This window comes from Notolepis coatsorum (genome assembly GCF_963971535.1).
Source record: "Notolepis coatsorum genome assembly, chromosome: 4".
Classification (NCBI taxonomy): Eukaryota; Metazoa; Chordata; class Actinopteri; order Aulopiformes; family Paralepididae; genus Notolepis; species Notolepis coatsorum.
Genome location: NC_140168.1, coordinates 106,063,261 through 106,091,065, shown reverse-complemented (window position 1 = coordinate 106,091,065; position 27,805 = coordinate 106,063,261). Strand labels below are relative to the sequence as shown.

The following is a 27,805-nucleotide window of genomic DNA, read 5'->3' as shown; positions in this document are numbered from 1 at the left end:
GTTGCAGATTGTGACGCCTGGCGTCCGCAGGGGAACTGTTCTCTACACTCTACACACTGTTGTAGCAGCCGACAAATACACCAGAATATAAAAAAAGCAAGGTTAGACAAGGTTGGTTGTTCTTTTCCTTTATATTTATATTTATATATTTCTTCTCTCTCTCCTCTCCTTTGGGGCGTAACTTTAGTTTCCTCCCCTCTGGGTGCCAGATACAGCTGCTGTGATTGGATGCCAGCTCTGGTATTAGTTTGTGGGCGGGGTCTGAAGGGGGGGCGGGGGCGGGATGAAGAGCTGCTGATTGGCTGACCCTTCTGTGTAGGAGCCTTGAGGAGACACTGGTCAAAGAAACTCTCCTTCCTGTCAGTCAAGTGATTTGATTACGTGTTAAAAGGGACATAGTATGTATATTTAAAAAAATATATATATTACTTTCTTGAATCTGTGGAACGTGTTTGCAAGTTATTTACAAAGAAACAAATGTAATCTAAATCTAGTTTGGATGATGTATTCTGCAGAACCTCTGTCTCCCTCTGGTGGGTGTGTTCTGCATGGATCTTTATAATATTTGGACCTGTACTACATAAGACTTCAGGCTATGGATTTGCGGTGTTTGGTTATACCTATTAATATATATATATATATATATATATATATATATATATATATATATATATATATATATATATATATATATATATATATATATATATATATATATATATATATATATATTAATATTGGAACCACTACAGAAACATTTTAGTACACAAGTTTAAGTTGAACTCAACTTCAGCCCTATGTTACTCTATTTCATTAGCACTAAAAGTGATTTTTCTTTATTGTGTAAGAAACTTCAGAATGTTATCTTTCAAAAGAGACCAGGCTCATGCATATGCTATAAGTATAAAGATACGTTTTGCTAAAAAAAAGTATGCAGTCCTCAAGTTCAAGTAAAAAATGGCCGCTTTTCTGGGCGCATGTTAAGAGGTTAAATTAACTGGCGGCTGGGTGGCGCAGCGGACATTGCGCTCGTCACCAACGCAAGAGACACCGGTCTCGAATCCGGCTGTCAGCGTTGCCTTCGGCTTGGGCCGGCCGTCATACTGACTCAATTGGCAGAGTCAGCGGGAGGGAAGTCGAAGGGTGGTAGTCTGGTCGTTGTAAACAGCGACTCCTACAGGTCGGTCAGGGCGCCTGCACAGCAGAGACAGGAAAATGGCCAGGGCAGTGTGAGCCTCCCACACGTTACTCCTCGCCAATGAGAGTCCGCGCTGGCAGGTGAAAATATGTGACTGGCTGCCTCCTCGTGTATCGGAGGGGACACGTGATGCAAGGCTTCTATCCTCCCTATGACCGGCCAGTGAGGGGCACATGCGAGCAACGATCAGGACAGGGGAGGGGAGAATTGGCACGAGAGGAAAATTGGGATAAGTGAAAAATCACAGAAAAAGGGGGAGAAAAAGTAGATAAAAAAAAAGAGGTTAAATTAAGACTCAATACTAGTTTAAATGACATGTTACAATGGAATGTTTTGGTTTAAGATACAGACCGCTAAAAGACTGTCCCAACCCAAACTAACCCACACCTAGGGGTCTTTGCTTCATAGGCTATAGCCTCCGTCAGCTGCGTACAAACCACATCTCAGCCGTCTCCCTTTATTCGGCGTGAGGCGACAGAAGAGCGATGGAGTGGGTTTGGCTAACGTAAATAAATAATAGGCTGCTCAAGTGAAATGCATAGCTGATGACGCGTGGTGACTCCTGTGGGGGGCCGGCGCGACGCTCGGCTGAGGAAACCAGGCCAAGCCTCCGTCCATCCCACTCATCCATCCCCCACTCATCCATCCCCCACTCATCCATCCCCCACTCATCCATCCCCCACTCATCCATCCCACTTCCCAAAAACAAAGCCGGCAAAATGGCTACAAAACCCCGAGCGGTTCAGCTGACGCCAAGATGCTCCTTTGATGCGGGTTCCTTTGATTTCTTTGGAGGAATCACTGAATATTTATTTTCCAAAACATCTAAAGATGCCATTTGAAAAAGAATGGAGGGATCTCCTGAGGTGACGAAAGTGGGTTAATAATTTTTGGTGTGTGCATGTGCGTGCGTGTCTGTCTGTCTGTGTGTGTGCGTGTGTGTGTGTGCTTATTTCTCTCTGTGTGGTTGCATGTGGTTTCTCGTTTGTGTACTAATGTTCTACAGGAGTAATGTCTGTGTGTGTGGAAATCAAACTCATGTTTGCGTGCGCGTGTCTCCTCAGCGTACAAAGAGAAGATGAAGGAGATGTCCGTCATCTCTCTGATCTGCTCCTGTCTGTACCCCGAGACACGCAAGGACGTCATCGGAGACTTCGAGTGTCAGGGTAAGAGACGCTCCACCTTCAATCAATCAATCAATCAATCAAATCCTTTATTTAACCTGATAAGCATCATTGAGATTAAAATTGAGCGATCTGGCCCAAGCGAGGCAGCGGAACGTTTCAACATAAAAAAGAACATCACAATAAAATACAGATAAAACATTCACAGCAAGCTCCAATTTCAGGCAAGTTATCAAACGGGCAAGTTAACAAACAGGCAAGTTATCAAACAGGCAAGTTATCAAACAGGCAAGTTATCAAACAGGCAAGTTATCAAACAGGCAAGTGATCAAACACAGTTGCACTGTCCGAGGGAACTGAGTTCGTAGGATTTTAAAATGGCTTTGAGTTCTCCGAGGGTGACCAGACAGTCCTGGTAATGTTAGATCCTCCTGTGTCTTGTTCCAGGATGAAGGAGCAGCATATTTAAAAGCCCCTTTTTCCCCAATTCAGTTCTCATATGGGGAACTTCCAGTGTTAGAGCAGCTTGAGAACGAAGGGCATACTTGTATTGCTTCGTGCACAGAAGCACACTTAGGTACGAGGGAACCAGTTTAAGCAGAGCTTTGTGCACAAGAGAGAATCATCGAAAATTGCCCTATTAGTAGAGATGGGTAACTTGCAATGGTATATAGGGTGCAATGGTGCACTCGATTTCCACATCCCGTGACAAAGCGCAAGGCAGAATGGTACACAGTATCAAGCTTTCTCTAAGGTACTGATCAGTAGGTACTTACATGTAGAGTAAGTCACCATAATCGAGTAGTGGTAAGAAGGTGGTCGAGATCAGGTGACTTCTCACTTTAAGTGAAAAACAGGACCTGTTTCTGAAAAGAAGCAGAGTTTAAGCTTCAGCTTCGACACAAGTTTGTCGATGTGAGATTTAAACGTACAGTAAGGTTCTCGTCCACTGTAATGAGATTTAAACGTACAGTAAGGTTCTGATCCACTGTAATGAGATTTAAACGTACAGTAAGGTTCTGATCCACTGTAATGAGATTTAAACGTACAGTAAAGGTTCTGATCCACTGTAATGAGATTTAAACGTACAGTAAGGTTCTGATCCACTGTAATGCCTAGATATTTGTAGGAAGCAACCTTTGGATGTCAGTCCCTGCAGCAGTAACACGTGTGGGAAGATCAGCTGGGAGTCTCTTCCCATTTGAGAAGAGCATAAACCTAATCACACCACACCGTGGGTTCAAGAGCAGCAGGTAAAGAGGAGAGAGAACAGTGTAACCTACAGGTAAAGAGAGAGAACAGTCTAACCTACAGGTAACATTTTAAAAGTTTCTAATGTCTTTCTTTCTTTCTTTCTTTCTTTCTTTCTTTCTTTCTTTCTTTTTTCTTTCTTTCTTTCTTTCTTTCTTTCTTCTTTCTTTCTTCTTTCTTTCTTTTTCTTTCTTTCTTTCTTTCTTTCTTTCTTTCTTTCTTTCTTTCTTTCTTTCTTTCTTTCTTTCTTTCTTTCTTTCACACACACACACAATCACAACCCCCCCCCCCACACACACGCACCCTCGTACCCCACCCCCCCCCCCCCCCCCCCCCCCCCCCCCCAGACATGGACATCAAGCAGATCAACAAGCGAGCCTCTGGCCAGGCCTTCGAGGTGATTCTGAAGCCCCCCTCCCCCGTCTCAGAGGGCTCCCACTGCATCACCAGCCCCCCCAAGAGGGACATCTCCCTGGAGGACATCCAGAAGAAACTGGAGGCTGCGGAGGACCGGAGGAGAGTGAGTCTTTAACCTTTAACCTTTAACCTTAACTCAGAGGACCAGAGGAGAGTATGGCCATGTCCAGACGAAACCGATTTCGGTCGTATCAGTCAAAGTATTTTATCGTATGCACCTTTCATCCACACGGAACTGGGAGCCTGAATTACGCTATTTTCTGAGACCGGCTCCCAGAGTGGGCAAATCTGAAGACGCCCCCCCTTGCGTCGCCGTCTTTACAAGCCTATACGTCTTCTATGTCCAGATATGTCCTGGCTAGAAGTTTTTATTAAACACCGGGAGGCTACTGTGATGAAATACACGATACGACACTAGCTAGAGATTGGTTCACATAGCGGGCCTTTTTCTGAAAACCCAAATAAGCGAGCTAAGGCCCCGTTTAGACAAGCGTTTTGTGAACAGAAACCGCAAAAGTCATCTTGCGGTTTCACTTTAAATTTTACGTTTAGACGAGCGTTTTGGAGTGGAATTCTCCGTGCAGACGACGCTGTAACGACGGAGACCCGCTGTCACACGATTGGCGCATATGTCACATGACGTGCTGTGAAGACCCGCCCTACTCTGCCTCTGATTCGCAGACTGTGGATGGGGAATGTGATTGCACCAAAGCAGAGTCACTCACGCCGCGGGACAGATTCTTGTGTATTTAACCCTTTCACTGCCACACGACAGCCGGTTGTGTGATAGTAAAGGGGTAACCTTCTGTCGTGTGGCAGTGAAAGGGTTAAAAGTACTGCCAATGTAGCCTTCAGGTGATCTCCGTTGATATAAGTCAGACATACTTGCTTTGTTTACGTCTCGGCTACTGGCGCATACCTGCTACCTGTGACGTAAGCAGTACGCGCGACCAGAGCCGTAACAAACCTTTCGTCATCGTTTTATCAGATTTATACGTTTTAACAGTTTAGACGAGAGCGCAAAGCTTTTGCGTTTCTAGGAATTCCACCCTGGAAGGTAGTCTCACTTTTTTGCGGTTTCACCCCGTAAAAACGCCGTTTCCGTATAAACGAAAGGCACATCCGAAAAAATATTTTTGCGGATTCACCTGCTAGCGTTTCCGTCTAAACGGGGCCTAAGTAGCCAAGCACATAGACTGTTCCATAGCATACGCCTTCAGTTGATCATGACAAATCCTCTCTTACCTTGACGATTAATAAAAAGCCTCCATAATTTAGTAAATAGTATTCCCATGGCTGGTGTTGAGATTTTACGATGACAGCTTGTGAGAATTCGTTGTAGCCAGCCTGCTAGTTGATGCTGTTCAATGCTATCAACATTAGCACTAACATACTCAACTAACGTTAATGCCATTCAGAATTGATTAACATAGCTACAACACACAGTAACGACTAATACAATTACGTGCATCATTCATTGTTTACAATGCACGGGTGGAGCTACAGTAGTCGAAAGGACTGGACACAGAGACAAGTTAAACATCAATCAATGAATTAGTAGTTCGAGCTGCCTCCGACCGCACCACGGGGCTATTATATTATATACGGCTTTGACGCGCTCTCTCTCTCCTGCCGATTAAAATCAGCAGCTCTTCCTCCTCCTCATCATCGAATGCCTTGCGCCGTGGTGTGTCTCTCCTATCCATTGGAAACTAGCGTCAGCTCAGAACCGGACGACACGAGTCATTCTGCTAGCGAAAACAACGATAACACTTCCGGTCGGGGGGTTTCAAAATAAAAGAGCGACGTCTAAAACAGGAAAGACATTTATTTTGAACATTTGTGGCATGCACTTATTTCCTGAGACGATTTCGTTTTAACTAAATGAAAACGAAAAATATCAAAATCGTTTTCGTCTGGACATGGCCTGAGTCTTTAAGGGAGGGGGAGGCGAGGTTCAGGTACATGGTGATAGTAGAAGACAGTAGAAAAATGATAGTACAGTAGAAAGGTACAAATACAAATAAGCAGTGTAAGCGATATAACAATATAATATGCGCATATGAGCAAATTAGCAAGTAGGCGGTGTGAATCAAGGTGCAGATGAGGGTCTGTCTGTTATATTGGCATTACAATAAATATAGTTACAATAAACACTATAATCTACGGGCGCCAGGGTGGCACACGGCATAACGCACTGTAGTGCAACGCAGCCGTACCGGGTTCGACTCCCGGATCCGGCGACCTTTATGTCTTCCCCCCATATCTCTCCTCCCATACTTCCTCTCTGCCGGACTTGTCCAATAAACAAATAAATATCTACCAAAAACATAATAATAAAAAGAAAACACTATAATCTAAATATATGTAACGGTTGTGACAACGTCACCTTAAACTTCGATGCCCCGAGTGGGGGTCGAACCCCGGTCTCCCACGTCGCAGGCAACAACACAGACCGCTATACCAAGAGGTGAATTCACTACTTCGCAACGTATCTATCTGTCTTTTGAGGATGTGAGAGTGAGTTTAACCCATAGCACCGCTACTCACCCCGGCCCTTCTTGACTGCGCTTCACGATACCATCCGTTACACTCACCCTCTCAAACTCACTCCACTCCACCCAAGGCATCCGGGTCACGGCACCATTGTAACGGTTGTGACAACGTCACCATAAACTTCGATGCCCCGAGTGGGAGTCGAACCCCGGTCTCCCACGTCGCAGGCAACAACACAGACCGCTATACCAAGAGGTGAATTCACTACTTCGCAACGTATCTATCTGTCTTTTGAGGATGTGAGAGTGAGTTTAACCCATAGCACCGCTACTCACCCCAGCCCTTCTTGACTGCGCTTCACGATACCATCCGTTACATATATACTATGAGTAAGTCAGTATACACAGGTGCAGTATGGTGTCACCTAGAGCAGTGGTTCCCAAAGTCGGGGTCGCGACCCAAAGGTGGGCCGCGAGCAGCCACGGGAGGGCAGCGAAATGATTTAAAAAATAAAATAATTTTTTTTTTTTTTTTTTTGTCAGGCCACTGAACTTAGAAGCAGGCCAGGACAGTGTTTCTAGTTGTATTCTAAAATTCTATTCTATTGTATTCTAAAATGTGACTATATGGTTTTATATTAACTTAATAAATAAACAAAAACGAAAAATCTACTTATTTCAACGAACATTTCAAACTAAATAACAGATTATGCACATAAAACGCTGAAAACAACCGAAGCAACAATAGTATTTTAATGAGGCTATTATTATTATCATTATTATTTTGCAACAAGTTAGCCCTCTCATAAATAGCACATATAAATGAATAACTAACTTGAACTAACTTAATAGGATTGAAGTGATATTTGGCTTAAAAAAGTCGGTCACCTGGCAAAAAAAAAAAGAAAAAAAAAGCCTGACAATGTGCATTGGGCCGCGGCTCTCTGACGCCTTATTTTCTGGGTCCCGGCCTGAAAAGTTTGGGAACCCCTGACCTAGAGGAGAGCAGACCTCTAGTGAACTACAGACACAGAGGAGACCTCTAGTGAACTACAGACACAGAGGAGACCTCTAGTGAACTACAGACACAGAGGAGACCTCTAGTGAACTACAGACACAGAGCAGACCTCTAGTGAACTACAGACACAAAGGAGACCTCTAGTGAACTACAGACACAGAGGAGAGCAGACCTCTAGTGAACTACAGACACAGAGGAGACCTCTAGTGAACTACAGACACAGAGGAGACCTCTAGTGAACTACAGACACAGAGGAGACCTCTAGTGAACTACAGACACAGAGGAGAGCAGACCTCTAGTGAACTACAGACACAAAGGAGACCTCTAGTGAACTACAGACACAGAGGAGAGCAGACCTCTAGTGAACTACAGACACAGAGAAGAGCAGACCTCTAGTGAACTACAGACACAGAGCAGAGCAGACCTCTAGTGAACTACAGACACAGAGCAGACCTCTAGTGAACTACAGACACAGAGGAGAGCAGACCTCTAGTGAACTACAGACACAGAGCAGATCTCTAGTGAACTACAGACAGAGGAGAGCAGACCTCTAGTGAACTACAGACACAGAGCAGACCTCTAGTGAACTACAGACACAGAGGAGACCTCTAGTGAACTACATACACAGAGGAGACCTCTAGTGAACTACAGACACAGAGCAGACCTCTAGTGAACTACAGACACAGAGGAGAGCAGACCTCTAGTGAACTACAGACACAGAGCAGGCCTCTAGTGAACTACAGACACAGAGGAGACCTCTAGTGAACTACAGATACAGAGGAGACCTCTAGTGAACTACAGACACAGAGCAGACCTCTAGTGAACTACAGACACAGAGGAGACCTCTAGTGAACTACAGACACAGAGGAGACCTCTAGTGAACTACAGACACAGAGGAGACCTCTAGTGAACTACAGACACAGAGCAGACCTCTAGTGAACTACAGACACAAAGGAGACCTCTAGTGAACTACAGACACAGAGGAGAGCAGACCTCTAGTGAACTACAGACACAGAGGAGACCTCTAGTGAACTACAGACACAGAGGAGACCTCTAGTGAACTACAGACACAGAGGAGACCTCTAGTGAACTACAGACACAGAGGAGAGCAGACCTCTAGTGAACTACAGACACAAAGGAGACCTCTAGTGAACTACAGACACAGAGGAGAGCAGACCTCTAGTGAACTACAGACACAGAGAAGAGCAGACCTCTAGTGAACTACAGACACAGAGCAGAGCAGACCTCTAGTGAACTACAGACACAGAGCAGACCTCTAGTGAACTACAGACACAGAGGAGAGCAGACCTCTAGTGAACTACAGACACAGAGCAGATCTCTAGTGAACTACAGACAGAGGAGAGCAGACCTCTAGTGAACTACAGACACAGAGCAGACCTCTAGTGAACTACAGACACAGAGGAGACCTCTAGTGAACTACATACACAGAGGAGACCTCTAGTGAACTACAGACACAGAGCAGACCTCTAGTGAACTACAGACACAGAGGAGAGCAGACCTCTAGTGAACTACAGACACAGAGCAGGCCTCTAGTGAACTACAGACACAGAGGAGACCTCTAGTGAACTACAGATACAGAGGAGACCTCTAGTGAACTACAGACACAGAGCAGACCTCTAGTGAACTACAGACACAGAGGAGACCTCTAGTGAACTACAGACACAGAGGAGACCTCTAGTGAACTACAGACACAGAGGAGACCTCTAGTGAACTACAGACACAGAGGAGACCTCTAGTGAACTACAGACACAGAGGAGACTTCTAGTGAACTACAGACACAGAGGAGACCTCTAGTGAACTACAGACACAGAGGAGACCTCTAGTGAACTACAGACACAGAACAGACCTCTAGTGAACTACAGACACAGAGGAGACCTCTAGTGAACTACAGACACAGAGCAGACCTCTAGTGAACTACAGACACAGAGGAGACCTCTAGTGAACTACAGACACAGAGCAGACCTCTAGTGAACTACAGACACAGAGGAGAGCAGACCTCTAGTGAACTACAGACACAGAGGAGACCTCTAGTGAACTACAGACACAGAGCAGACCTGTAGTGAACTACAGACACAGAGGAGACCTCTAGTGAACTACAGACACAGAGCAGACCTCTAATGAACTACAGACACAGAGCAGACCTCTAATGAACTACAGACACAGAGCAGACCTCTAGTGAACTACAGACACAGAACAGACCTCTAGTGAACTACAGACACAGAGGAGAGCAGACCTCTAGTGAACTACAGACACAGAGGAGAGCAGACCTCTAGTGAACTACAGACACAGAGCAGACCTGTAGTGAACTACAGACACAGAGGAGACCTCTAGTGAACTACAGACACAGAGCAGACCTCTAATGAACTACAGACACAGAGCAGACCTCTAATGAACTACAGACACAGAGCAGACCTCTAGTGAACTACAGACACAGAACAGACCTCTAGTGAACTACAGACACAGAGGAGAGCAGACCTCTAGTGAACTACAGACAGAGAGGAGAGCAGACCTCTAGTGAACTACAGACACAGAGCAGACCTCTAGTGAACTACAGACACAGAGCAGAGCAGACCTCTAGTGAACTACAGACACAGAGGAGAGCAGACCTCTAGTGAACTACAGACACAGAGGAGACCTCTAGTGAACTACAGACACAGAGGAGAGCAGACCTCTAGTGAACTACAGACACAGAGAGCAGACCTCTAGTGAACTACAGACACAGAGGAGAGCAGACCTCTAGTGAACTACAGACACAGAGGAGAGCAGACCTCTAGTGAACTACAGACACAGAGGAGAGCAGACCTCTAGTGAACTACAGACACAGAGGAGAGCAGACCTCTAGTGAACTACAGACACAGAGGAGAGCAGACCTCTAGTGAACTACAGACACAGAGCAGACCTCTAGTGAACTACAGACACAGAGGAGACCTCTAGTGAACTACAGACACAGAGGAGAGCAGACCTCTAGTGAACTACAGACACAGAGCAGACCTCTAGTGAACTACAGACACAGAGGAGACCTCTAGTGAACTACAGACACAGAGCAGACCTCTAGTGAACTACAGACACAGAGGAGACCTCTAGTGAACTACAGACACAGAGGAGAGCAGACCTCTAATGAACTACAGACACAGAGCAGACCTCTAGTGAACTACAGACACAGAGGAGACCTCTAGTGAACTACAGACACAGAGGAGACCTCTAGTGAACTACAGACACAGAGGAGACCTCTAGTGAACTACAGACACAGAGGAGAGCAGACCTCTAATGAACTACAGACACAGAGGAGAGCAGACCTCTAGTGAACTACAGACACAGAGGAGAGCAGACCTCTAGTGAACTACAGACACAGAGGAGAGCAGACCTCTAGTGAACTACAGACACAGAGGAGAGCAGACCTCTAGTGAACTACAGACACAGAGGAGACCTCTAGTGAACTACAGACACAGAGGAGACCTCTAGTGAACTACAGACACAGAGTAGACCTCTAGTGAACTACAGACACAGAGCAGACCTCTAGTGAACTACAGACACAGAGCAGACCTCTAGTGAACTACAGACACAGAGGAGACCTCTAGTGAACTACAGACACAGAGGAGACCTCTAGTGAACTACAGACACAGAGGAGACCTCTAGTGAACTACAGACACAGAGGAGACCTCTAGTGAACTACAGACACAGAGGAGACCTCTAGTGAACTACAGACACAGAACAGACCTCTAGTGAACTACAGACACAGAGGAGACCTCTAGTGAACTACAGACACAGAGGAGACCTCTAGTGAACTACAGACACAGAGGAGAGCAGACCTCTAGTGAACTACAGACACAGAGGAGACCTCTAGTGAACTACAGACACAGAGGAGAGCAGACCTCTAGTGAACTACAGACACAGAGCAGACCTCTAGTGAACTACAGACACAGAGGAGACCTCTAGTGAACTACAGACACAGAGGAGAGCAGACCTCTAGTGAACTACAGACACAGAGGAGACCTGTAGTGAACTACAGACACAGAGCAGACCTGTAGTGAACTACAGACACAAAGGAGAGCAGACCTCTAGTGAACTACAGACACAGAGGAGAGCAGACCTCTAGTGAACTACAGACACAGAGCAGACCTCTAGTGAACTACAGACACAGAGGAGAGACAGACCTCTAGTGAACTACAGACACAGAGGAAAGCAGACCTCTAGTGAACTACAGACACAGAGGAGACCTCTAGTGAACTACAGACACAGAGCAGACCTCTAGTGAACTACAGACACAGAGGAGAGCAGACATCTAATGAACTACAGACACAGAGGAGACCTCTAGTGAACTACAGACACATAGCAGACCTCTAGTGAACTACAGACACAGAGGAGACCTCTAGTGAACTACAGACACAGAGGAGACCTCTAGTGAACTACAGACACAGAGGAGAGGAGACCTCTAGTGAACTACAGACACAGAGGAGAGACAGACCTCTAATGAACTACAGACACAGAGCAGACCTCTAGTGAACTACAGACACAGAGGAGAGCAGACCTCTAGTGAACTACAGACACAGAGGAGAGCAGACCTCTAGTGAACTACAGACACAGAGGAGAGCAGACCTCTAGTGAACTACAGACACAGAGCAGACCTCTAGTGAACTACAGACACAGAGGAGACCTCTAGTGAACTACAGACACAGAGGAAGCAGACCTCTAGTGAACTACAGACACAGAGGAAGCAGACCTCTAGTGAACTACAGACACAGAGGAGAGCAGACCTCTAGTGAACTACAGACACAGAGGAGAGCAGACCTCTAGTGAACTACAGACACAGAGGAGACCTCTAGTGAACTACAGACACAGAGCAGACCTCTAGTGAACTACAGACACAGAGGAGACCTCTAATGAACTACAGACACAGAGGAGAGCAGACCTCTAATGAACTACAGACACAGAGGAGACCTCTAGTGAACTACAGACAGAGAGGAGAGACAGACCTCTAGTGAACTACAGACACAGGGGAGAGCAGACCTCTAATGAACTACAGACACAGAGGAGACCTCTAGTGAACTACAGACACAGAGGAGACCTCTAGTGAACTACAGACACAGAGGAGACCTCTAGTGAACTACAGACACAGAGGAGACCTCTAGTGAACTACAGACACAGAGAAGAGACAGACCTCTAGTGAACTACAGACACAGAGGAGAGCAGACCTCTAATGAACTACAGACACAGAGCAGACCTCTAGTGAACTACAGACACAGAGGAGACCTCTAGTGAACTACAGACACAGAGCAGACCTCTAGTGAACTACAGACACAGAGGAGAGACAGACCTCTAGTGAACTACAGACACAGAGGAGAGCAGACCTCTAGTGAACTACAGACACAGAGGAGAGCAGACCTCTAATGAACTACAGACCCAGAGGAGAGACAGACCTCTAGTGAACTACAGACACAGGGGAGAGCAGACCTCTAGTGAACTACAGACACAGAGGAGAGCAGACCTCTAATGAACTACAGACACAGAGGAGAGCAGACCTCTAATGAACTACAGACACAGAGCAGACCTCTAGTGAACTACAGACACAGAGGAGACCTCTAGTGAACTACAGACACAGAGCAGACCTCTAGTGAACTACAGACACAGAGGAGACCTCTAGTGAACTACAGACACAGAGCAGACCTCTAGTGAACTACAGACACAGAGGAGAGCAGACCTCTAATGAACTACAGACACAGAGCAGACCTCTAGTGAACTACAGACACAGAGGAGACCTCTAGTGAACTACAGACACAGAGGAGAGCAGACCTCTAATGAACTACAGACACAGAGGAGAGCAGACCTCTAGTGAACTACAGACACAGAGGAGAGCAGACCTCTAGTGAACTACAGACACAGAGGAGACCTCTAGTGAACTACAGACACAGAGGAGAGCAGACCTCTAGTGAACTACAGACACAGAGCAGACCTCTAGTGAACTACAGACACAGAGGAGAGCAGACCTCTAGTGAACTACAGACACAGAGGAGAGCAGACCTCTAATGAACTACAGACACAGAGCAGACCTCTAGTGAACTACAGACACAGAGGAGAGCAGACCTCTAGTGAACTACAGACACAGAGGAGAGCAGACCTCTAGTGAACTACAGACACAGAGGAGAGCAGACCTCTAGTGAACTACAGACACAGAGGAGAGACAGACCTCTAATGAACTACAGACACAGAGAATTGTGAATCTGAGACCTGTGGTTTTCTTGTCTCTATGTATCGGGTATGTATAGGGTTAATCAGTGGCAGTGAATAGCTAACCTGATACACACTATGGGAAAAATAATCGTTTCAGCTAAAACAAACACTGGGTTCACTGACACACTGATACCCCTCTGTCTGTCCGTCTTCTAGAATCTACCCTGACTAGTTAATCCCCGTATCTCATCGATCCTCACGTCAATACGATCGGTCGCGGCTGACCAGCTGAGCTCCCCGCCAACTAATCATTCAGCCACTCAATATCACAGATGTTCCTTTGTTTGTTTTTAAACCAGGTATTGAATGTGTTTACATACAGCATTTCTGAAACCTAGCTAATGCTCTCTTAATATGGCCATATCGTTATATATACATAAATAAACAGAATATTGCATGTAATAATATAACCGTAAACAGGATAAAATCTTTACATTATTGATATTGCAGCTAATATCGGTGCACGCTAGCGGTTACATTTGGGTTTCTTGTAGTCGGGATAGGAGCTTATCCAACATTTACAAGTGTCAAGGACAGAATACTAAGACATTAATATCACATGTTAATTTACATGCAAACGCACTCATCGCTTTCTCAATAGCAAATGGTATGGAATGTCCTCATGCGCGCGGAGGGTCTCAGTTTTATTTAGCATAATTTTTTTTATTCACTTATTTGAAATTCACACAATTGGGAATTTGGAACAGCTCCAAAAGCAACATCTCAACATCTCACTCACAAGGGAATGAACACCATGCATGTTCCCTGGGAAATTAGTCCTCCGTCTGTATTAGTGAACATGTGATCGTATGCACCTTTCATCTGTGACAAAATGGCATCCAATGTAATAAAAAAAGTCAACCAACGAACTAGATTCTTGTACCGGATCTCCTCTCTGGTAAACAAGAATACCCTGAAGACTCTGGCAGGAGCACTCATTCAAGGGTACTATGACTATGCTTGCACCTCATGGTACCAAAGCACCTCAAAGGCGCTAAAAACCAAATTGCAAACATCTCAAAACAAACTGGTCAGACTACTGCTTGACCTTACTCCTAGAACCCACCTCACCCCTGCCCACTTTGACAACCTAGGATGGCTTAGAGTAGATGACAGAGTACAGCAACTTGCAATGGGCCTGGTCTACAAGATACACTACACCACTAAGGTACCCATGTACATGTCAGTGAATACCACGATCACAACACCAGAGGGAGCTCCACAAATCATGTTAAACCCAGATTCGGCTCAAATAAGGGACTAAACACGTTTCGCAATTATGCCACATCAATGTGGAACGCCCTACCCAAAGCTGTAAAGGAATGTGGATCACTACCCACTTTCAAAACCTCTCTCAAGAGACACCTACGGGAGACTGCAATTCAACACTGGCCCCTGTAAATATCCTAACCCAACCCCCTCCAATGTACAGTAATTTACCTAGTATGGTTTTGTCAATAGTCCAATGTACAATTTTGTTTGTTTGTACAGAGTCTCCCCCCCCTCAATGTACAGTTTTGCTTGTCTATACAGTGTGCCCCCCCCCCCCCAACCACCTCCAATGTAAATTACCCAGTATGGTTGTCAATATCCCAGTGTACCCAACCCCCCCCACCCAACCTCCTCCAATGTACAGTTTCTACGTCAAATGTATATACTCCCTTTTCTTGACTCCTTCTGTATCACAAACAGTACTGTATTTGCAAATCTGGTATGTCATAAATGTATAGATGTAGCAGTACTGACTATCTGTATGTCATGTATGTCATATATGTCCTGATGAATTGAAAATGGGGGACCCTGGTGGAAACAAGACGAAAGTCTTTCTCTGGTCTGCATCCCCTTAACAATTGTGTGTATTGAGCTGTACTGTATTGTACCCATTCTGCAATCTGTTAATAAAGTTTTCAATCAATCAATCAATGTCAAAATACTTCCCAAAGGTCAGTGAATACCACGACCACAACACCAGAGGGAGCTCCACAAATCATGTTTTTTTTTTTTTTTGTAAATCTTTTCCCCCCTCCTTTTTTTCCGATTTTTCTCCCATCCCACTGTTAGTCGTTATGCCAATTCCCAACCCCCTTCCTGGTTGTTGCGCACCCCCCCCCTACTGTTGGTCCGGGAGGCCGGAGACTGTCACATGCTTTCCTGCGACACATATGCAGCCAGCCGGCAGCCAGCCTGGCAGCGCAGATTCTCACCGGGAGAGTGTAACGTGTGGAAGGTCACACTACCTTTCTCCAGATCCTACCCTCGCTGTGCACTTGTGCAGGCGCCCCGACCGAACTGTAGGGGTCGCTGTCCACAACGCCCAGGACCCACCCACGGCTCCCCTCCCCCTAACTCAGCCAAACGAGTTAGTATAGCGATCAGCCCAAGCCAAGGTGTTACGAACTGGCTCAAGCTCGCAACAAGAATAGGGAGACACAGGCACAATTTAAGAAATAACAAAGAATTTATTATCAGTAATATAAATGAGCAGCCAATATATATGAGTATCAGTGTGTCAGCAGTGTGTGGATGAGTGTATGTGCAGCATGGAATGTGTCGGTGTAAAAGCAAAGACAAGCAACCAAAACAAATGAACCAAAAGTAACAGCCAAATGACCAAAGAACCAAATAATCAACAGACAGCAACCAGACAAACAAAGAACCAAAAACAAATGGGGAGTTCGCCAGAGATCAGAGGCAGCCTCTCTCTGATATCCTGCTGGGACACACCGGCCCAGGTGTGCACCAATTAGCTGACGAGCCTTCCCCAGCTCTGCTCTGCCAGCCAGAGCAGAGGAAGGCTACACAGTGTGGGGGAGGGTCGTCACACCTCCCCCATAAGACAGGGACCCTAGGGTCACTGTTTTCAACCCAGACACCGTATTACACTCTAATAAAAATTACATTTCCTCCAAAAAGTGACAGCTGAACATGGGTCGCATAGACATGCCCGCCAACTCCCCATCCAGCCACTCCACCCCAGCCTCAGCAACTCCGGTGCGCCAGAGAAGCCTTTTAAGAGAAAAGGGGTTAGTAACCGGAATGGGCAGACAGACATATTTAAACACATGGGTGAAAATTAGGATTTTTATATATTTTTTCCTCTTCCTCTCCCCCCATGTTCACTCAATTCTCCCCTTTTCCCTCAGTCATCTGTTGTCTGAGCTGCTCCTCTCTGCCACCTCCTGCCTGAGCCTGGTCAACAACAGCTTGCTGCCACTGGAGACGATCAATCTCAGTTTTCACATCCTTCTGCAGGTTAACCAGCTGTCCTTGCAGCTCAGTCAGCTTGCCCTCTGATTGGCTGAGGGAGGTCTTGAGGGCGGAGACTTCCTGGTTGTGGCTGAGGGAAACAGACAACGGGACAGCGGGCACAGGAAAAGTAACATTCTCTCGTGGTACTGCACAGGCTGGCAACACGTCTGGGTTACACTCATTCTTATGTGGCTCTCCCACCAGCGGTGCCGAAGTACCCACTAATGAAGGTGGCATGTCACGCTTACCAACCAAGTCATTACCTAAAATCACTGCCACTCCTTCAACAGGCAACGAGGGCCGAACTCCCATGGACACCACCCCCTGTACCAGATCTGAGGAGAACATGAGGTTATGAAGGGGAGCAGACACAACTTGTAACCCCATCCCACAAACCCGTACATCACGACCTGTATATGATTTGGGTGAAAAAGGCAATGCCGATCCCACAATAAATGAATCCAACGCACCGGTATCTCGCAGGATTTTAACCGGTACAAAGGAATCACTTCCCACCAATGAAACATGACCCTCCGTAATATAAGGAGAATAACCGCTTTCAATGTCTGATATTGTAGCTGTTACTGTCGCAGGTCTTGTATGCCACCTAACTGCATCAATGGCATCAGCCTTGCTACCAATACGAGCAGGTGCAGCCAACGCGACAGGTCTCACCTGGCCATTTTCATTTGAGAATTCCGCCTTTGCTCTGCGACTAGGGCACTCATTCTTCCAATGCCCTTCACGCCGACAGTAATGACAATTGGTACTATCGTCATTCTCCTTCCCAGAACCATTATTAGGCCTAGAATAAGCCGATTCCACGTTTGACCCAAAACGTCTGTCTGTGCGTGGAGAAAATCTATTCTGCTGCACACTACTACCTGCTTCGGCAAATGTACGTTTATGAATTAGACTAAATTCATCAGCCAACATTGCTGCTTCTTGCGGAGTTTTAACTTTTCGTTCGTTTAATTAAGTAGCAATACTATATGGCACACGGTTTTTTATTTGCTCTAGTACTACTAAATCTGACAGTTCCTGAAAAGTTCCAACATCTGATGCAGAACACCATCGAGTAAACTGTACCACCAGATCACGGACAAAATCAACATGAGTCTGGTGCTCCCTTTTTTCCCAATTTCTAAAACGCTGCCGATATGCTTCGGGGACCAACTCATATGCACGCAACACTATAGTTTTAACTGTCGCATAGATCTTACTGTCTGCTACAGTCAAAGAAGCATAAGCCTCTTGTGCCTTTCCTGTGAGGACCAGTGTTGTGCTAGTTACTGAAAAATAGTAACTCAGTTACTTTACTAGTTACTTCATTTCAAAGTAACTTCGTTACTGTACTAGTTACTTACACCCAAAAGTAATGAGTTACTGTGAAAAGTAACTATTTAGTTATTTAAAAAAAAAGATAAAAAAAAAAGATTGCTCCCGAGTCCCATGCCCTATAGTACTCAAAATCGGTTGATCAACTTGACAGTTTCCATTCACATCACCGAACTCTGCTAAGCAATGTGGTCTAGATACAAACACAAATCTGACACAAACAAATGTTGTCCCGAGTCATATAATAAGAAGTGCGCCGGTTGAAGGAACAGCCTTGATGTCGCCGGAGCGTTTCATTATAACCATTATAATTCAAGGGTACTACGACTATGCTTGCACCTCATGGTACCAAAGCACCTCAAAGGCGCTTAAAACAAAATTACAAACATCACAAAACAAACTGGTCAGACTACTACTTGACCTGGACCCGAGAACCCACCTCACCCCTGCCCACTTTGACAACCTAGGATGGCTTAGAGTAGACGACAGAGTACAGCAACTTGCAATGGGCCTGGTCTACAAGATACACTATACGACCGGGGTACCCATGTACATGTCAAAATACTTCCTAAAGGTCAGTGAATACCACAACCACTACACCAGAGGAAGCTCAACAAACCCAGATTCAGCTCAAACAAGGGACTAACGTTTCGCAATTATGCCACAACAATGTGGAACGCCCTACCCAAAGCTAAACAGTACTGTATATTTGAATACCGTTTATGTCACAAATGTATCAGTACTAAATACCTATATGTCCCTATGCCATAAATGTCATGTATGTTGTGTATGTCATAAATGTCTATATGAATTGAAAATGGGGGACCCTGATGGAAACAAGACAAACGTCTTTCTCAGGTCTGCATCCCCTTAACAATTGTATGTATTGAGCCGTACTGTATTGTACCCATTCTGCAATCTGTTAAATAAAGTTTTCATTCATTCATTCATTCACCATCTTGCAAGTTGCAACGTTGTTTAAGATATCAATCAAAGCATTGCAACGTTAGAATAGTTAGGATATCAATTGTGCATGAAAGGACTATATTTATATTGTTTGATTAGTATTATGAGATTCCCTGGCAGATTTCGTACAGTCAAAATCCGTTGATCAACTTGAGTTTCAGTGAACACATTGCACTGACTCACCAAAGTCTGCGGTGGTTGAGATGTAGTAACGTTACGTTAGTCCAGTTGACTCCAGCAGCGCCTCAAACATGTTCTTTATCTCGTTTCCATGTTGTATATTAATTATCTCTCCAAGTAGTTGCTAAATGGTTTGTTAGTTTGTTACTGCGTATGTAGATTCATAGCGAGCGTTTGTTTTGTTTACAATAGAGAGGGTCTATTTCTTTCCGTAGCCGCATTTCTTGCGCACTTCTGATTGGCCAGTGGCCAGACTCGCCTCTTATCATTCTACGCGGGTGGGGATGAGGATAATAATAATAATCACTACCGCTCGCTATCAATCTACGCCGTATATAACGCAAATAACGCAGTGACGAACCATTCAGTAACGTAAGTAGCGTTACTGAATTTCAAAAGTAATGCGTTAGAGTACTAGTTGCGGCAAAAAGTAACTTTGTTTCTGTAACGTGTTACTTTGTAACGCGTTAGTCCCAACACTGGTGAGGACACACTGCAACAACAAAGTGCACTCCTCATCAGACCACTTTCTTGCATTTGCCACCCGCTCAAACAAAGAAAAAAACAGGTCCGGATCCTTTTCTGTGAACTGGGGAAGCAGTTGCCGGTTAGATCCCACATTAAATGTACTTTCCTCCTGACCAGTGACCCCGGAGGACATTTTCCCCTCAATTATCTGCTTCAATTTAATGGTTTCCATCTCTAATTGTGATTGGGCTTTAATTCTTTCCATTCTTTCCTCATGTTCCATACTCCTTCCCTCATGTTCCAATTTAAGAGTTAACAACTCCGTTTGCTGTTCAAAGGTCAAAGCTACAGGGGTCACTGTAGGTGAAATGACAGGTTTATCTATATCAAACAAATCTTCCCTGTCCATCAATGTGTCTCTCATACATACTCTCACATCTTCCTTCAAACGTTCATCAGTCACCTCAATCTCAAAGTGCTCAGCAAGTTTTTGCAGGTGTTCCTTTGTACACTGGTTCAATAAATCCATTGAAGGAGTGTGTATAAAGTATTTTACAATGGACGCCATATCTAAAGCACTAATCACTACTTATATAGAAAACAAACAGAAAACATGGTGAGCAAGACTTTCCGAGTGCCAATCCCTAACCATATACAATGATATTTGTATTTTTGAGCAACCCTGGTTCCCTACCAATACCACTACTCTGAACCTAACGGTCTTCTTTCTTTACCCTCGACAGAGACCGAAGTCTCCACCTTACAGACTCCATTTCAAAACAAAAAAGGAAAAATAATAAATTTAGTGGACTGTTGGAAGTACTGATACAGTACAGCTGGTCCACTCGGCGCCTACCTAACCAGGGCTACTCACTACCACTTTTAAACAGATTAAATAGCACTCAAAAAGTCATACTCACCACACGCTGCATGTCCACAGAGGAGAGGATTCACCACACTGCCAGCCATCACAAAACTGCAAAACTAAATGTCAATTTGAAGAAAATAACCAATTTAACATTCAACATTTCCAATTTGCACCTGAATCTCCCCCAATCAAAGACATATTCAATTAATTTCAGCAAACAAATAGTTTCCAGGTTACTCACCACACTGGCAACCAGTCCACCCTAGATCACTCCCACTAGGGCCCAATGTAGGGAGTGAAAAATATGAACATGCCGAAAAAAATTCTTACAAACAATTCTAGGGTCCAAATTGTTTTTCTTTTATAATACCGGATGTATTCTTTTTTGACGAGCCCCCACTTGTTACGAACTGGCTCAAGCTCGCAACAAGAATAGGGAGACACAGGCACAATTTAAGAAATAACAAAGAATTTATTATCAGTAATATAAAGGAGCAGCCAATATATATGAGTATCAGTGTGTCAGCAGTGTGTGGATGAGTGTATGTGCAGCATGAATGTGTAGGTGTAAAAGCAAAGAAAAGCAACCAAAACAAATGAACCAAAAGTAACAGCCAAATGACCAAAGAACCAAATAATCAACAGACAGCAACCAGACAAACAAAGAACCAAAAACAAATGGGGAGTTCGCCAGAGATCAGAGGCAGCCTCTCTCTGATATCCTGCTGGGACACACCGGCCCAGGTGTGCACCAATTAGCTGACGAGCCTTCCCCAGCTGTGCTCTGCCAGCCAGAGCAGAGGAAGGCTACACAGTGTGGGGGAGGGTCGTCACAAAGGCAATGCTGACTCTCCGGGAGTCGAGACTGCAGCCTCTTGCATTGGTGACGAGCGCAATCTCTGCTACGCCACCTGACCGCACACAAATCATGTTAAACCCAGATTCGGCTTGAACAAGGGACTAAACACGTTTCGCAATTATGCCACATCAATGTGGAACGCCCTACCCAAAGCTGTAAAGGAATGTGAATCACTACCCACTTTCAAAACCACTCTCAAGGAGCACCTAAGGGAGACTGCAATTCGAAACTGGCCCCTGTAAATGCCCTAACCCAACCCCCTCCAATGTACAGTAAATGTCCAAACCCAATAATACATAAGACCCTCTTCTTGGGACCAAGTAAGGTTTCGTCGATAATCCAATGTACAAGTTAAACAGCAATAAATTAATTTAATACAACAGGTAGTTTGAGCTGCGCGCACCATATTATATACGGCTTTGAAATGTTCTCTCTCTCCTATCCGTTGGAAACTAGCGTCAGCTCAAAAGCACAGAACCGGACGACACAAGTTATCGAAAACAACTATAACACTTCCGGTCGGGGGGGTTTAAAATAAAAATAAAAGAGCGACGTCTAAAACAGGAAAAACATTTATTTTGTAAATTTGTGGCACACACTTATTTCTTGAGGCAATTTCGTTTTTACGGATATTTTTTTTAAATGAAAACGAAATGAAAACGAAAAAGATCAAAATGGTTTTCGTCTGGACAAGGCCTAAACCTTGTTTGGGTGTAAGAGCTCACATAAACATTTGTATAGGCCCACAAAGTCAGAGCCCGGCAAAATAAACAAATCAGTTCAGTGGATCTCACAATCTCTCTCTCCTCTCCTCTCCTCTCCTCCCCCCCACCTCCCCCCCCCCCCCCCCCCCCCCCCCCCCCCCCCCCCCCAGTCCCAGGAGGCCCAGGTGCTGCGTGCCCTGGCGGAGAAGCGTGAGCACGAGCGAGACGTCCTCCTGAAGGCCATGGAGGAGAACAGCACCTTCAGCCGCATGGCGGAGGAGAAGCTGCAGCTCAAGATGGAGCAGATCCAGGAGAACCGACAGAACTACCTGCAGAACATCATGGAGCGCCTGCAGGAGAGGGTGAGGAGGGGGAGGGGAGGGGGGGAGGAGGGGAGGGGAGGAGAAGGGGAGGGGAGGAGGGGGGGAGGGAAGGAGGGGGGGGAGGGAGGGGGAGGAGGAAGAGGAGGGAGGAGGGAGGAGGAGGAGGTGGAGGGTGAGGGAGGGTGAGGGAGCAGGAGGAGGGAGGAGGGGGAGGAGCAGGAGGTGGAGGAGGAGGGAGGAGGGGGAGGAGCAGGAGGTGGAGGGTGAGGGGGGGTGAGGGAGGAGGAGGAGGAGGAGGAGGAGGAGGAGGAGGAGGGAGGAGGGGGAGGAGCAGGAGGTGGAGGGTGAGGGAGGAGGAGGAGGAGGAGGAGGAGGAGGAGGAGGAGGAGGAGGAGGAGAAGGAGGAGGAGGAGGGAGGAGGGGGAGGAGCAGGAGGAGGGAGGAGGGGGAGGAGCAGGAGGTGGAGGAGGAGCAGGAGGTGGAGGAGGAGGGAGGAGGGGGAGGAGCAGGAGGTGGAGGAGGAGGGAGGAGGGGGAGGAGCAGGAGGTGGAGGAGGAGGGAGGAGGGGGAGGAGCAGGAGGTGGAGGGTGAGGGAGGGTGAGGGAGGAGGAGGAGGAGGAGGAGGAGGAGGGAGGAGGGGGAGGAGCAGGAGGTGGAGGTGGAGGGTGAGGGAGGGTGAGGGAGGAGGAGGAGGAGGAGGAGGAGGGAGGAGGGGGAGGAGCAGGAGGTGGAGGGTGAGGGAGGAGGAGGGAGGAGGAGGAGGTGGAGGAGGGAGGAGGGGGAGGAGCAGGAGGTGGAGGGTGAGGGAGGGTGAGGGAGGAGGAGGAGGAGTAGGAGGAGGAGGATGAGGAGGAGGAGGAGGTGGAGGAGGAGGGAGGAGGAGGAGGAGGAGGAGGAGGAGGAGGAGGGAGGAGGGGGAGGAGCAGGAGGTGGAGGTGGAGGGTGAGGGAGGGTGAGGGAGGAGGAGGGATGAGGGGGAGGAGCAGGAGGTGGAGGGTGAGGGAGGGTGAGGGAGGAGTTTATTTATTTTCGGTCTTTGTTTACAGATCAATCAAAAACACACTTGTGTGGACTTTCAAAAAAAATATAATAATAATAATAATAATAATAATAATAATAATAATAATAATAATAATAATAATAATAATAATAATAATAATAATAATAATAATAATAATAATAATAATAATAATAATAATAATAATAATAATAATGATAATAATAATAATGATAATAATAATAATAATAATAATAATAATAATAATAATAATAATAATAATAATAATAATAATAATAATAATAATAATAATAATAATAATAATAATAATAATAATAATAATAAATAATCACAAATGTACATATTAAAAGTAAGCTCGCACACAAAATCCAAACTCAATGACCGAAAAAAGTAATAGGCTGAAGCACATGCTTATTTTTGCCTATCCTTTACAATTCTTAAAAACTAAATATACTTTAATATAAGAAAGAAAAACTTAAAATATGCTGCAAGATATTTATAAAAAAGATATAAAATTTGATGTTTTACTCAAAACTGTATCCTTTAGGGCCTTTTTAAATCTCCCTGAGACAACTTCAACCCATCACTAAAGCTATTCCACAATTGAACTCCCAAAGTTGAAACACATCTAGTTTTTACATTAGTTCTTACCTTTCTTATCTTCTTGTCTCTCTCTGGAGAAAATGTTGGCATGTTCCTTTAACACATTGACCGCCAGCAGCAGGGGGCGCTGATCCCCCTTCAGCGCCAGGTCTTTATTCAATGGATATAGTTTTAGAATGCCAGACTTGCGAGTCCTAAAACTATATTTTATATTATAGCTATGGATCTAATAACGCTGTCGACTGTCAGTGAGTTGCTTCTGGTCAACATGCAAAAAACTGATTTTTTCATCCGTACATTTCCATTTTATACCGTTTTGAATATGAGTATGGTTTGGGTGATTCTGAGTAATTCCAGGAAAAGACGAGAAAAAGGCATTTTAGTGTAATCCAGTCATCACGTTGTAATTTTTTGGCTGATTATCTTATTTTTTTTTAATTATTATCTTTTTCCGTTTTTCTCCCCTTAGTTAGTCGTTATGCCAATTCCCAATCCCCTTCCTGGTCGTTGCACACTCTACCCCCTACCGTCGGTCTGGGAGGGCAGAGACTATCACATGCTTCCTCCGACACATGTGTACCCAGCCCACCGCTTCTTTTCACCTGGCAGCGCGGACTCTCACTGAGAGGGTGTAACATGTGGAAGGGTCACACTACGTCTCCTAGATCTTTCCCTTGCTGTGCAGGCGCCCCGACCGAACTGTAGGAGTCGCTGTTTACAACGACCAGGACCCACCCTCGCCGGGTTTCCCACCCTCTAACACTGCCAATTGTGTCAGTATGGACGGTCGGCCAAACCGTAAGCACCACAGCTGGATTTGATCCCACTGTCTCTGTGGTGGTAGACAGACGCTTAGTCCACTGCACTACCCGGCCGCACATTTGGCTGATTATCGAATCATCCTGAAATCAACGCTAGATTGTCATTATTATATCTCCTCGTGCATACATGAAATGGCCCTCGTAGCGGGGCGCTCGCCCCCCACCGCAGCCAACGGTAGAAAGCACGACACGGTCCACACAGATAGCTTTGATCGCGGGAGAAAGAAATATCAGATCAACGCAAGGTTTTATATATAGTGTTCTTACCTTGTCTCTGATGTAATGCAAAAAAAAGAATCCAATTATCTGATCGCCATTCCAGTTATCCACAGCGATCGTGTCCCCGACATTACCGAGCGTTACACATGAACGGGCGGGCGGGGTTAGTGTTCCATGCCATCGTTGTAAAGGCCTACCTCGCCTGAGTATTTAAACCCCGCCCCCACGGCTCAGATCGGCTCCGAAAACACACCAGACCGTTCCAATGGAGTGCAATAGCTCCGCAAGGCAGTAGAGGGCGGTGTTTTTTTTTAATGACTTATACTTTATTGATTTTTTTTTTCTTTTTGCACACACATGACATCAGGACAATACAAAGTAATGATGACATAGCTTGTGAATCAACATGGGTCGGTCCTGAAGGACAACACACACACTCAGACCACTAACATCCAGACTACAATGACACCACCCCACATGGGGGGTAGACAAAAAAATAGATAATACTAAACCAAAAGAATAAAATAAAAAGTAATAATAATGGTACAGAAAAAAAAATTCTAATAATAATAAAAAAAGAAAAGAAAAAGAAACCAGCACAAAACTACATTAATACATAGAGCACCTCTTGTCGACATATACATAATACATTTGTCAGGTATTCTTTCACCTAAGTTTCCTTCTCCTGAACCAGAGCCGTACCCTCTCACAGGTCCAGTAGAGGGCGGTGTTGACCGTCTGCTCGCTCAGACAGGGTCTGAAGGGTCTGCAGAGGCTGCACAGCCATAAATTATGAATAGATATAGCGAATAAACGAAATAACGATCCCAAAAACGAGTTAACTCGTTGTTGGCGCTGAGTTAACTCGTTCTTGACGCAGATTGTGTTAACACTAGCACAGCCATGGAGAAAATGTCACTGATAGCCGCCGGAAGGGGTCAGATGACCCCACAGCTTATATGAGAAATAAGAGAAAAATAAACAGTGTAAACTATATAATTACCTCTGAATATAAAAATATGAGGTTTACCACAGGTTTGAGTGACAAATAAAAAAATTATAATAATAATAATAAATAAAAATATTATAAAAAAAATTAATTTGGATGGAAGAGCCACACATTGACGGGCAAAGAGCCACATGCGCAGGGGCGTCCATTTGGTTATGGCAAGGTATGGCACTCGCCATACCTTGGCAAATAAAACTGTAAAAAATATTTAATTTTTTTATTTTTTTTACAATTTTCTATGTTGATTTAGAATTCGAATGTCAACATTATGAACGAAGCTTCGAACTATTCGGTACAGCCCTAGCATGTTCTGATATTGTCAATTATCTCACTTTTACTAGGTGACTTTTACTGTGACTGAATGAATGAATGAATGAAAACTTTATTTAACAGATTGCAGAATGGGTACAATACAGTACGGCTCAATACACACAATTGTTAAGGGGATGCAGACCTGAGAAAGACGTTTGTCTTGTTTCCATCAGGGTCCCCCTGTTTCCATCAGGGTCCCTGAAATATGCCCCAAAAAAAAAGGAAAATGGACATAGGGACGTTTTTTTATCAAAGGGCAGCAGAGACAAGTGATACAGGGACACAGGTAAGGTCTGGCTTAGTGATTATAATAGTGCAGTTCAGCATTCAGTAACCCATACTTTTTGTGAATGTGTTTTTGATACTACATTCTGTTGAACACACACCTCAAAACCGTACCTAAGGAAAATTGGCTCAATTGCAAGAAAAGTAATAGACAGTTATGATATTACATTCTGCATAATTCGTATGCAAAATATTGTGGTTCCCTGCTTTAGTCTGTTGACACATTTCTATACTAAAATGCTTGTGTAGTCCTGTGTCATACCTAAATGTCATATAACTGAATTGTATAGAAACAACTCACCAAAAGTGACTATTGCACAACTGATTTGACAAAAAAAATCCACCAAGGGGGGGAAACCCCCCCTTCTCCTCGCCATACCTTGCCTTTTACTGAAAGGACGCCACTGCACATGCGGCTCGCGAGCCACGGGTTGGCCACCCCTGCGCTAGACGCTCGCAAAGGGCTGTGACTTTCCACATATATATTCCATATATATGTGGAATAACGTTCTAATTACATTTTCCTGAAGTCATTTTGAAATTTCAGAAACCGTGCTGCAGATAAAACGGGTACTTTTAGGAAAAGTCATTGAGTGACAGAGCTGGAGCTCGACCGAGTGACAAGGATACATTTATTGAAAATGCCTCGGGGTCATGTGACCCCTTGTCGGCTGTGCTAATGTTAAGGTCTCATTTTTCTTTTTTTCTTCTGTGTGTGTGTGTGTGTGTGTGTGTGTGTGTGTGTGTGCGTGTGTGTGGTGTGTGTTACAGGAGAGGCACGCGCAGGAGGTCCGTAAGAACAAGGAGTTGAGAGAGGAGGTGACAGCGTGA

General features: G+C 45.1%; 2 protein-coding genes across 2 annotated transcripts in view; both read left to right on the top strand.

The window, feature by feature from the left end:
• Window positions 1-2,210, top strand: part of LOC311226643 (Y+L amino acid transporter 1-like) — a gene marked incomplete at its 3' end in the record, with an annotated part of 136,088 nt that extends 133,878 nt beyond the window's left edge. Inside the window, exon 11 of the mRNA XM_084312060.1 lies at window positions 2,205-2,210. Coding sequence (XP_084168186.1) covers window positions 2,205-2,210 — 6 coding nt within the window. The remainder of the gene's footprint in view (window positions 1-2,204) is intronic.
• stmn2b (stathmin 2b) lies at window positions 1-27,805 on the top strand (the record flags this gene model as incomplete). The annotated part of the gene is made up of 5 exons (XM_084312438.1): window positions 1-111; window positions 2,263-2,364; window positions 3,921-4,093; window positions 22,555-22,746; window positions 27,746-27,805. Exons 2-5 carry the CDS (start codon window positions 2,277-2,279, stop codon window positions 27,803-27,805), a joined length of 513 nt encoding a protein of 170 aa, XP_084168564.1. The 5' UTR covers window positions 1-111; window positions 2,263-2,276.